The sequence below is a fragment of the Gobio gobio genome (genome assembly GCF_949357685.1).
Source record: "Gobio gobio genome assembly, chromosome: 2".
In the NCBI taxonomy this organism is placed as follows: domain Eukaryota; kingdom Metazoa; phylum Chordata; class Actinopteri; order Cypriniformes; family Gobionidae; genus Gobio; species Gobio gobio.
The window spans coordinates 3,923,582-3,937,132 of NC_137098.1; the positions used below are offsets into that span (position 1 = coordinate 3,923,582).

The 13,551-nt window shown below is 40.7% G+C and overlaps 1 protein-coding gene across 1 annotated transcript in view; it reads left to right on the forward strand.

The window, feature by feature from the left end:
• The window catches only part of slc22a31 (solute carrier family 22 member 31), a 32,198-nt gene that overhangs the window by 14,787 nt on the left and 3,860 nt on the right, over positions 1-13,551 (forward strand). The window contains exons 4-8 of the mRNA XM_079806170.1: positions 1,993-2,161; positions 3,492-3,637; positions 8,261-8,369; positions 11,769-11,983; positions 13,342-13,453. Of these exons, the coding sequence (XP_079662296.1) occupies positions 1,993-2,161; positions 3,492-3,637; positions 8,261-8,369; positions 11,769-11,983; positions 13,342-13,453 (751 nt within the window). The remainder of the gene's footprint in view (positions 1-1,992; positions 2,162-3,491; positions 3,638-8,260; positions 8,370-11,768; positions 11,984-13,341; positions 13,454-13,551) is intronic.

Genomic DNA, 13,551 nt, shown 5'->3' on the forward strand with positions numbered 1-13,551 from the left:
ATGGGCGTGCCGCACTGAAGACTTGGCAGTAAACGCCCACTGCTGTGATTGGATAACAGTTTTGCATATTATAATGAGCTTTGACTCCCCCCGTCAGTACACATGAGGAATTGTTTTGAAAACTTTCAATGTGGAAAAATGGCAACCGGAATGAATCGCCCACAGGACTCGCAAAATGTCTGAAAAACACAATGATTTATCTCTCATCCACCCGTGATTGATTGGAATGTTATTTTTTATTACTTGGCCCACCCGATCTGTGGATATAACCGTGAACCGTACACACACACACACACACACACACACACAAGATTGATTAGTGAAGGATCATTTGACACTGAAGACTGGAGTAATGATGATAAATTCAGCTTTGATCACAGGAATAAATTACACTTTACTATTCTATTCACATAGAGAACTGTTATTTTAAATTGTAATATTTCACTATTTTTTCTGTATTTGTGATCAAATAAACAGAGTCTTGCTGAGCAGGAGAGACTTCTTTCAAAAACATTTAAATGAGAAAAATCTCAGTTATTCCTTATTTATTTTGATTGTGCACATGCACAGTTTATATTTGTTTATTGTTATTTCAAAAATGTTTAAAATCATAAGTCTAATATCCAGACTTCGGATGGGCGTGTAGTTTTACCCTGAAATATTTAGTGAAAATTGAAGCCAGATGGGAAAAGAATGAACGGGTCGTTTCAGTGATCTATTGTGCGGCAAGACTTCAGGAACAATAATCCTTCAGGAACACTTCCTGCTGTGTAGGAAGAGACAGACCTAGAGTTACCCATGATTCTCTTTGGTGCTTATTTTGACACACCTCTCAAAATGGAGTTCATTATAGAAGTTTGGGTGGAATCCAGCCAATCAGCATCTGAGGTCACATATATAAACTGCAGTTTTCCAGCATCGCTCCACCTTCTCTGCTGGTTTCTCTAACGCTGCATTCACACGGGCTTCTGCGTTAACACTTGACGGATGTTTGGTGCTGATGCGACCGTCATTGTGACAACAGCCAATCACATTACTTGCCACTTGGACCACAACACAAGACAAAAAAGGTGCCTTTTGACAGCTAGTCTGTGAGACAAAATGGATGCCAGATTCACCAACAGTCTCTGCCTGGTACCTCTGGTTTGTGACAAAGATTGGTCGCACAGAACCGGGTGATTACCCACCGCAATTATCCGTTTTTTTCCTCCATTTTGATTGTTCTTCATTCACCGGTGTTTTAAATGAACGCAATTGGCTAGCGTCTGCTCTAGGGTATTTGCATAGGGCGATCTGATTGGATGACCGCAAACTAAATATGTGTATTTCTTATTCTTTACAAAGATTACATGTGAACTTGTAAGGCTTTACACCGTGTCCTAACCACGACACGCTTAAAGGCACCTTTTCCAGAGTTAATTTTTTTCTATTCTGCGACGTTGCGGCTGTAACGACAACATACAGAGTATATGATAATCTCAGGTACTGATTATGTGCTTTATTTAATGTTAACTTTGATCATTTTCACAAAACGTTCATGGCCCCCAGAATATTTTGTTTTATGAATATCTGAACATGCAGTGTATTTAAAGAACAGACCCTGTGCTTTTAAACAAGAAAAAGTTCATGCATTCTTTTTTATCAACACTTGAATGTAGTTAAGGTTCATAAAAAAGCGATATTTTGAACAAAAAGCTGATAAAATAATGTTTTTTCAAAGAGTAAAACGTGCATAAGCAATGCTTTTATTGCTTGTTTCTGCTTCTTTTTCGTCTGTGTTTTGATTGGAACAAAAATGCACTAGTGTAAATGGGGACTCAGTCGCTCAGAATGCATTTTTATTAAAGTTCAAATGGCATAATATTTAAGTGCAGTGCGCTTGCATAGAGACTCCGCCCACACTCTCTCCTCTGATTGGCTGTGATTTGTGATTTGATTGTTGTCTTTGGACACAGTGTCACTATTGTCTCTCTCTCTCATGTAATCCTCCAGGGCTGGAATGGTGTGACCCGCCTCACAGGCTCATGGTGTCCATGGTCAGTGGCTTCTTTGCCGTGTTTGCAGAGCTGCTGTTGCCGGGGCTCGCGGTGCTGTGCCGTGATTGGCCCGTTCTTCAGGCGGTCACCACACTGCCCCTTCTGTTGCTGCTGTCCTATTGGTGGTGAGCCATATGAATGCTGTCCTCACACTGAGGCTGTCTCTATGTGTATGTGTGTCATACACCGTTCTCTTTAAAGGAGCAGTACGTTATGATTACTTAAAGTGATAGTTCACCCAAAAATTTTGTCATCATTTACTCTCCCTCATGTTGTTCCAAACCTGAATGAGTTTATTTCTTCTGTTGAACACACAGAAAGATATTTTAAAGAATGTTGGCAATGAGACTTCCAAAAACAATGGTCTAGTTTTCAATTGGTTTTGGAAATTTCATTTTTTGGGTGAACTATCCCTTTAAGGTGCTCTTCCCATGTGACATAAACGCCTCCTTCACAAGATATAAACATGACTACAGGATGCCTAGTGTATTGTTAGGTGTTAATACGTACATCAGGCCAGTGAGGTTACCAAAATTAAAGGGTTAGTTCACCCAAAAATGAAAATTCTGTCATTAATTACTCACCCTCATGTCGTTCGACACCCGTAAGTCCTCCGTTCATCTTCAGACACAAATGAAGATATTTTAGTGTAAAGCTGATGCTGAGAAAGGCTTCAGATAGGCCTCCATTGGCATTCAGTTCATTTACGCTCACAAGACCCATAAAAGGCACTTAAAACGTCGTTACAAAGTCCATCTCACCACAGTGGCTCTACAATAATTATACGATGCGACGACAATAGTTTTTGTGCGCAAAAAAAAATCTAAATAACACCTTTATCCAACTTGTTCTTGTCTTCCGTGTGTGTCTCCACGACGCATGCGCGAGAATATGACGCAGATCCGGCGTTCGGACACATGACCCAGAAGAGATTTGTTTACAAGCAGAGGAAGACGCGCGTGTCTAAGCTGTTGAATTCTACATTGATCGTGCTTTAGGTCTCAGCGTAGTTCTCAAAATGGGGTTAAAGTGGCATTTCATGGATTCCCGAACGGCGGCGCTATATTCTCGCGCATGCGTCGTGGAGCCACACACGGAAGACAAGAACAAGCTGGATAAAGGTGTTATTTTGATTTTTTTTTTACGCACAAAAACTATTGTTGTCGCATCGTAAAATTATTGTAGAGTCACTGTGGTGAGATGGACTTTGTAACGACGTTTTAAGTGCCTTTTATGGGTCTTGTGAGTGTAAATGAACTGAATGCCAATGGAGGCCTATCTGAAGCCTTTCTCAGCATCAGCTTTACACTAAAATATCTTCATTTGTGTCTGAAGATGAACGGAGGACTGACAGGTGTCCAACCACATTTTCATTTTTGGGTGAACTAACCCTTTAAGAAAAATGTAAGGATAACGCCTCTAATAATGTGATTTGTGTGTGTTTGCGCACACAAGCTGTGCTTCAGTGTTCCCAGAATCCCCTCGTTGGCTCATGGCCACGTCTCAGATTCATCAAGCAAAGAAGTGTCTCCAGTCGTTTTCAGAACGAAACGGGATGTGTGTCAGTGATGAGCTCTTCCCTGCTGAAACACTGCTGTCAGGTGAGAATCTCAGCCTCACAAACACCAAAAAAACTAAATTACAGTCTCATGTTGTGGGTTTTAGATAAACCACATTCTCTAGTGTACTGTATATGTGTAGCTGAGACCCGGTGGGCCTGTCCCAATACACACACTTGATCACTTGTCTACTTGCATACTATACACTATATTGCCAGAAGTATTGGGACGCCCGTCCAAATCAATGAATTCAGGTGTTCAATCCCTTCATGGCCACAGGTGTATAAATCAAGCTCTAGGCCTGCAGACGCTTCTACACACATTAGTGAGAGAATGAGCCGCTCTCAGGAGCTCAGAGAACTCAAGTCCATTCGGGACATTTCCTCACTACTAAATATTCCACACTCAACTGTTAGTGGGATTATAACAAAGTGGAAGCGATTGGGAACAACAGCAACAGAGCGGGGTCAGCTCATGCTGAGGGTCACAGAGCGGGGTCAGCTCATGCTGAGGGTCACAGAGCGGGGTCAGCGCATGCTGAGGGTCACAGAGCGGGGTCAGCCAATGCTAGGGCTGTCAAAATTGCTCAAAAATGACGTTCGAATATTCCCTCTAAAAAAAGCACGAATATTCGAACTATTCGAACATCTGGTTGCGCATTTTATCAATGACGCGCATTACGTCAATAACAGGACAAATGAATACAAAGACACATAACTACTTATATAGGTAGTCTATTTAAGTTTAAACATATTTGACAACGTATTACCTACACAAAAACAAGTAAATCAACTAATGGCTAAAGACCGCAGACCTCACTCTCTCTCGCCCTCACCGTCTCTGCGTATAACGGTTTAAATGAACAAACACATTTTGAGGCTGATCAAGAGTTTTGTGCAAGCAATTTAAGGTCGCGACTCTTGTCCCAAATACAGCAGGCTTCATTCAGTGATTGAAACAAATATTAATATAAGTTTTACAGCATATTATTGAACGCTCCGAGCGAGTTGTGCTGTGGTAAACATGGAACTTTTCCTTGACATGAAACGGAAAATAATCAAACCAGTGGAAGCAGTGCATTTATCCTTCATTCATGCAATATCTATTCAGTCAGTACCTCGGTTCCATTGCTTGACAGAACTCCCTGAAGCCTCCTCATCCACGACACTGATCGTTCTCATGTCCTTACAAATGAACAAAATTAATTTCTCCGTTATGGCCTCGCGTGTTGCAGACAGAGAAGCTTGTGGCGGGCGATGCAAAGTAAGGGTGGTCCAGTTTGCACATACAAATTAGTTGCTTATATGCAGTGCTTAATTTGTAAAGTGGGAGGTCCCGGAGCGCAGAGGGGGGGTGGATCCGGCAACTCAAAACGCAAGTTGGAGGTAACGGAACAAAACATTTTTTACACTGCCTATAGCAGTGCTTCTCAATCTTTTTTCAATAACGTACCCCCTATCATTTTTTTTCTCAGCCAAGTTATTAAAAATCATTTGAGATAGAAATAAAAGTTATGACTATAGTGATATGCCCAGTCAGAATTATTAGATTTATTAAACAAATTAAAAACATTTGCAATAATAAACAATATCACTACCGATAACGAGCATCATATATAAATAAAATATAGGCCTATATTTTAAATATATATATATATATGTATTCGGGTGACATTATTTTTTTACCACTTTCATTAAATTTTGCTTTGTAGAAAAAGCCTTTCTTTGAAACGAATTTCGTTTTGTATAAATTGTATATTAATTTTAGTAAATGTTGCATTAACTAATTGCTTGTATTTAATAAATAAAAAGCAAATATAACAGACAATATAATAACCGTGAAATGGAGGCACCGGTGCGCCGCGTTCAGTTGCATTGCGCGTGAACTGCAGCGCATCTAATCATAAATAAATTAAACTCAGCATAGGCCTATGCATACATTAGCCATTAAATATATTTGTTGCATTGGATGGTATCCTTTCTACAACAGACCAGGGATTTCTCGCGGCTCGCAGAAGAGCATTGCGTCAATAGACCGCAAAACAAACAAGGCCGCCTATGTAGCCTATTCAAGGCAATTTTTATTTTTATTTCAGAACATGCACTGCACGGGTGCGAAATGTAAAAAAATACACTGCATGAATTGTTTTCACAATCAGTTATTTTTCGGAATATTAAATTAACCAAGAAAAAAAAAGAAGAAAAACACTCCATCCAGATAAACAGCAACAGGCTATTGTGGGACTTAAATAAACACAATGAAATTTCATATATATATATATATATAATACTACATTTCATATAAAACTATATAGTAGGCTATTTTAATGATGGACCAATAATCAACACAAACACATCAGGTCGTTATCCTATTTATCCAGAACGGCCCATACAGCATCGATAGTGCCCCCGGCCTCGATTCTGCTTCTTTCTCTACACCTCGTGTCCAGTGCATTTTTCTAACAGCGATCTCAAGGCTCGACAACAAGCGCGAATAGCATGTGTCACTTTAAGTGCTTCACCTTTCGTCGTCCCTCTCCCCTCCCCTTCCATAAAAAAACAAAAAAATGTATGGAACTTTCATAGGGAATAAATACGAACACAACCAATAACATTGAACACTACACAAATAGTATTTATTTATTTTTTTTAGACAATAATTTGAATAGTGACATTTGAAGTGCCGGATTCAATAAAAAAGGTTCCGGATCCAACATCGGAGGTGCCGGAACATGTTCCGGCGTGTTCCGGCTCAAATTAAGCCCTGCTTATATGTACAAAACGAGCCTACAAAAGCATAAAAAGCTCGTTTAATAAAGAAAAGTTCACGAAACTAAGTGAAAACTCACTAAAGTGTTTAGTGAAATTAGGAAACATTTAGATATCATAAATTGAGTTGTATAAGTTAACGTTACATTTCTACATACATTTTGTTCTCATGTCACAAGTAATATCAAGGTTTATTTTGATCTGTTTTACATGATTCTTTTGTGGTGTGGTTTTCGGTGAAGTGTACTAAAATAAATATCGTCACCTGTGTACATTAGCCCACTTCTTCTCGACGCTTTTCCTGATAGTTTATAGAACAATTACTCCGAGTCGCCATCTGTCGTTTCAAAGAAAAGCACAACAGCGAGCGCGTCAAATATAAACACCTCGTCCGTTTGGGGAGGAGCGCGCGCAGTCAGCGGAGGCTCGCGCTCTGGAGACGGGCCAAAGTACACAAGGCTTCAGGCGCGCTAGCGCCCACTCGCAAAGCAGACAGCCACGCCTCTACTACCGTGGGCGTTTTTTTACCCCATTTTTTTATTTATTCGAATATTAATTTTCACCTTCGAAATTCGTTTTTTAAAAACTATTCGAATATATATTCGAATTTAGAATATTCGTTTACAGCCCTAGCGCATGCTGAGGGTCACAGAGCGGGGTCAGCACATGCTGAGGGTCACAGAGCGGGGTCAGCACATGCTGAGGGTCACAGAATTCACTCCAGACCTCCAAACTTCTGTGTCCTTCAGATGAGCTCAAGATCAGTGTGTAGAGCTTCAGGGAATGGGTTTCCATGGCCGAGCAGCTCATCCAAGCCTTACATCACCAAAGCGTGGGATGCAGTGGGGTAAAGCGCGCCGCCACTGGACTCTAGAGTAGTGGAGACGTGTTCTCTGAGTGACCAATCACGCTTCTCTGTCTGACAATCCCATGGACGAGTCTGGATGGAGAACGGGACTTGCCTGACTGCATTGTGCCAAGTGTAAAGTTTGGTGGAGGGGGGATTATGGGGTGGGGTTGTTTTTCAGGGCTTGACCCCTTAGTTCCAGTGAAAGGACCTCTTAAAGCTTCAAGACATTTTGGACAATTTCATGCTCCCAATTTAGTGGGAACAGTTTGGGGACGACCCCTTCCTGTCCCAGCATGCACCAGTGCACAAAGCGTCTCCAGTAAGACATGTATGAGCGAGTTTGGTGTGGAGGAACTTGAGTCCTGACCTCAACCCGATAGAACAGCTTTGGGATGAATTAGAGCGGAGACTGAGAGCCAGGCCTTCTCGTCCAACATCACGAATGAAGAATCTCCATAAACACACTCCTAAACCCAGAAGAGCTGAAGCTGTTAGAGCTGCATATCAAACCCTACAGATTAAGAATGGGAAGTTCATGTGCATGTAGAGGCAGGCGTCCCAAAACTTTTGGCAATATAGTTTATTTCTTGTATTTGGTCCAAGTCTTCAAATGCACATGTGTAGAACCTTTGATCACCCAATGGGACACACTTACAACAAACACCCCTTTGACAGCAGATCTCTAGCCAACACCTGAGGGCAGTGATGATATTTTATGCTTAGCTAATGGAACGCTAGTCAGCTGAGCTGGTTTGCTGTGAATATACTTTTCACAGGATGTAATGGAGGAAAGCACCTAGCTCTTGAGGGTATCGTTGGTCTCATGATGAGACCGCTCTCTGTTTCTTGTGATACATGATATCCCAGCTCACTAGCCGAATCACATTACGACAAATCAAGACCCATCAGGGATAGTGAATAGACCCATTTAGGGTGTTTAAATTGAGGAGTCAAGCCCATCCTTTCCGCGAGAATCTCCTTGGAATGTGCCGGTCAGAAATCTCTCTTTCCTCTATAACTCTCTTCTTTGCTTCTCTCTGTCTGTAGAGATAGACGAGGCATTCCCTGAAGACGTCCAGCCGGAGTATCATCATGTGGTTGAGCTACGTCACACCAGATCCATCTGGAAGAACTGCCTCATTTTGAGCTTCACTCTGTGAGTTACACTAGAAACTCTCATACGTCTGTCTATTAAAAAGAGCTGTGGAAATCTAGAGCACACCTTTTTTTTTAAACAATGGAAACACAATCAACACAGACTCCTCCTCTTCTGTTGAGAATGGGATTGTGGGTAATATTAGCCAACAAAGCATGAACTTTTTTGGCTAATAATCCAAGCGTGTTTGGCTTAGTCTAAAGTCTAATTTTGCATTGTGCACAAATACTATTCTGCTAACATTTGCATGAATTTGTGTGTATCATGTTTTATTTTGTAAACCTATTTGAATATTTAAAAAACAAATTATTTGTTGTGCGTCATATACAGACCTCTCATCGTGCATTTGCTGCTTGACAGTCAAATATATACCATATATTAGCTTTAAATGGGTCATATGTTGCTGTTTTAAAAGTTTATTTGTTGGTTTATAGGGTGTGATAGAGTAGATTAAAGGATTAGTTCACTTTTAGATAAACTTTTGCTGATAATTTACTCACCCCCATGTCATCCAAGATGTCCATGTCTTTCTTTCTGCAGTCGATAAGAAATTACGTTTTTTGATTAAAACATTCCAGGATTTTTCTCCATATAATGGACTTCAATGGGCTCCAAACGGTTCAAATGACAGTTTCAGTGCAGCTTCAAAGGGCTTTAAACGACACCAGATGATGAATAAGGGTCTTATCTAGACAAACCATCAGTTTCTGTCAGAAACCCAGCAGTATTTATGCTATTATTTTACCTCTTATCAGACGAACATGATCATCTCTGAGCTCCGCCATAACTTCCGCTAAGTGAGGTCAAAATACGAGCGTGGTCATAGATATATCGATCGTAGATGCCTCATTCTACTGATCCGTGCAGGTGCTAATGAGGCATCTACGTCCACCTGTTTTTGTCTGACCCTGCTGACCCAATGAGCATTTCACTGTCCAATGGTCATGCCTTAACTGCAATGTCTAATATTGCATTAGTATTGTATCCTTAGGGCTGTGCGATATTGATGAAAAATGCGATAGCCTTGTTAAATAATGCAATATTCGATATGCGATACGATATGCTTTAAGTGTGTAGAATCTATTTAAATTATATTAAAACATATATATTTAAAAACAGAATGATATAATTTGTGTGTTGTTTCACATTCTCTCTGGGAAAAGAAAGCATTGACAGTTCGAGTGTGTAACAAGACACGAAAAAAGAAAGGCTTGTGCGCACGTTTTGGTGTGTGTGTGTCAGACAGCGCGAGACGGAAAGGAGTTGTTTTTCGCAAGTTATTGTGTTTAATAACTCTTTTTAACGTCAAGCAAGTCACATAAGTAACAGTCGTGTGCTCAGTCTATTCTCTGCTATATGTGTCGACCTAAAACATACACTTTTCACAATGTTGAAGTAGCCTATTAAAATCATTCAGATATTGCGCGCCCTTGTGATATGTACATTTGCGATATTTCGGTATATTGTGCCGCCCTACTTCTCATGGGCATTTTTTATCATTTTTGTACTTTTCAGTCTGTGTTAAATATCTTTTTTGCCTCATTTTATCTGTTAAAGACAATGTGCCTAATAATTCTGCACACCTGAATATAAGGTGTTTTTCATTTCCAGCTTTCATGAACAGTTATATATCACTTATAAATGATTAAATACAAAATGAATAGTAGTTATTAAAGGGTTACTTCAGTGATTTAGCATTAAGTTTTGTATTTAAACTGAGTCATTTATGCAGTAGAAATGTGAAATTATTTTTGAATTTGGTGCCTTCTAGACTGAGAAAAGACAGAAAATGTATTTTTGTCTCATGTGGATGAAAGACAACAACTCCCAGAATGCACTTGCTCCGCTGCCCTACGAGGCCACTCCGTACAGCGTCGTTTTGATCTTCATAGTAATACAATCATTTCATTCAGTTAAGAGAATAAACACTACAATTAAAAACTGAACGTGTGTTTTCAATAAAGTGTGAGTGAGCCGAACGGGTCAGATTTCATTCCTCAGAATGAGTGCGAAGAGCTGAGCTGAGGTAACATTAAGCGCCAGTCTGGCACGTTTTCATATAGCATATGGAAGCTAAGCTATCACAGGTATTCATTGAAAAGTTGAAACACTCACTTTGCTCTGCACCGCTCCGTTATGAATGTCCGTGCGGCCGTCAGTGTCTTACATTCTGTGTGTGAGATCTCTCCCCTATGAGCGGGTTGATAACATGCGGAACAGCTCCATCTAGTGGCTGTTGTCTTTAGCCTCTGGCCAAAAAATCCTTAGATGGCGCAAAATGACGATATTTGCATCATCAGAGGATTTTTTCCAGAAATAAAATGCATAATTCTCTCGTCTCAGGGGGATATGAGGGGGGAAAGCACCATAATTTGAATATACTACCGGGTTTTGACTGATACAAAGCCTAATGCTAAATCACTGAAGTAACCCTTTAAAGGGTTAGTTCACCCAAAAATGTAAATTCTGTCATTAATTACTGACCCTCATGTCGTTGGACACCCGTCAGACCTCCGTTCATCTTCAGACACAAAATGAAGATATTTTAGTGTAAATCTGATGCTCTGAAAGGCCTCCATTGGCTCAATGCACTTTACACTCTCAAGACCCTTAAAAGACACTAAAGACGTCATTACAAAGTCCATCTCACTACAGTGGCTCTACAATAACTTTATGAATCGGCGAGAATAGTTTTTGTGCGCAAAAAAACCCTAAATAACGACTTATATAGTGATGACGATTTCAAAACACGGCCTCATGAAGCTTCGAAGCGTTATGAATCAGTGAGTCGATTCATGATTCGGATCGCGTGTCAAACTGCTGAAATTTGGCGATTCAAACTGCTGAATCGACTCACTGATTCATAACGCTTCGAAGCTTCATGAGGCCGTGTTTTGAAATCGTCATCACTATATAAGTCGTTATTTAGGGTTTTTTTGCGCACAAAAACTATTCTCGCCGATTCATAAAGTTATTGTAGAGCCACTGTAGTGAGATGGACTTTGTAATGACGTCTTTAGTGTCTTTTAAGGGTCTTGAGAGTGTAAAGTTGAGCCAATGGAGGCCTTTCAGAGCATCAGATTTACACTAAAATATCTTCATTTGTGTCTGAAGATGAACGGAGGTCTGACGGGTGTCCAACCACATGAGGGTGAGGAATTAATGACAGAGTTTTCATTTTTGGGTGAACTAACCTTTTAAGATTAATGTGGTTTGGAATTGGTCAAATGTGCCTGGAAAAAAATATGATCAGAAAATGAGTGTGCCTAATAATTCTGCACGCAGTGTATAGATCTGCACTAACAATGAATGACGTTAACAAAGATGGATAAATACTGTAACGCATGTATTGCTCATTGCTTGTTAATGCATTAAGTCTTCCCATTGTGATCCCGTCAGCTTCATCGGCACAGGGATCCAGTACTGCTTCACTCGTAACCTGCACATCTACTCGCCGCACTTCTACTTCAGCTATTTCCTGCGAGTGCTGACCGGAGCTCTGGCGTGTGTGTTCCTGTGTGTGTGTGTGGACCGCTTCGGCCGCAGAGGGATGCTTCTGCTGGCGGCCATCATCACCGGCCTATCATCACTGCTGCTGCTGGCCCTCACGCAGTGTAAGTTCCTCTTACAGGGTTCCCACGGGGTCTTACAGGATTAGTTCACTTTTAAATAAACTTTTGCTGATAATTTACTCACCCCCATGTCATCCAAGATGTCCATGTCTTTCTTTCTGCAGTCGAAACGAAATTAAGGTTTTGGATGAAAACAGTCCAGGGTTTTTCTCCATATAATGGACTTCAATGGGCTCCAAACGGTTCAAATGACAGTTTCAGTGCAGCTTCAAAGGGCTTTAAACGACACCAGATGATGAATAAGGGTCTTATCTAGACAAACCATCAGTTTCTGTGAGAAACCCAGCAGTATTTATGATATTATTTTACCTCTTATCAGACGAACGTGATCATCTCTGAGCTCAGCCATAACTTCCGCTGAGTGAGGTCAAATTCGATAGTGGTCATAGATATATCGATAGTAGATGCCTCATTCTACTGATCCGTGCAGGCGCTAATGAGGCATCTACGTATACATCTATGACCATGATCTATTTTGACCTCACTTAGCGGAAGTTATTGCGGAGCTCAGAGATGATCACGCTCGTATATCAGTGTGTATCACATTTATCACAATGTAACACATTTTAGGGAAGTAGTTTCACCCTGTGTGAGTAGAGTCAGCAAGTGTTAGTCTAACTCGAATTTTCAGGAAAAAGAAGATCCTCTCCAGGTCAAAATGACTCGAACACAACCTGAGGGTTAAATAATTCTATGAATGCACTACTGGATTTCTATAACTACTAAAATGGCCGCTATCATTCTGACCGCTCGTACCACACTGCACCGAATGTCAGTTTTGTCATATTTACATCTGAAGCTTCTGTTGAGGTTTCAGAATGAAGCTTTATATGTCTGTCGTCATATTTTATGACGGCGTCACCCTAAAAAGTGTCTTGGATGCCAGCCGAATTTAGCCTTTTCCACCAGCTCCTCCGTTTTGCTTTCAGCCATGTTTACTCAAGATGATGAATACGATGATGCGTTGCAGCTCATGGCTCCTAAATTCACGGGTAGATTCATCAACATGCATTATCGCGATAGAATGAAAATCTCTATCGTAGGCCAATTTTGTATCGTTTAAAATGCATATCGTTTCTATCGCCCATTACTAGATCATTGTGAAACGTCTCAAATCGAATCTTTCCTGAATCAAAAACCTATGAATCAAATTGATTCCCTGTCTACCCAAACATTCACACCGCTACTTATAACTCGCTTATCCCAGAATGTTTCGCAACACGCTCAGTGGAAATTGTGAATGTATGGATGTAATATAGAGTCTCATTTCAATCTATCCTGGAGATATATTGTGATTTTGTTAAGTTTCTGCTCTCTCTCTCTCTCTCTCTCTCTCTCAGATCTGCACGGAGGGCTGGTTCTGGTTCTGTCTGTAGTGGGTCTCCTCTCGTCTCAGGCTTTAGCCATGCTCAGCGTGTTCTTCGGCAGTGAAGTCATGCCCACAGTTGTGCGGTAATCCCCAGCTTTCATACACAACTAGCAGCGCATAGGGGCGCCAAAATTGTTGCTGCATACCCCTTTGGCACTGGGTAGTTGCGCCCCTGTTGTAA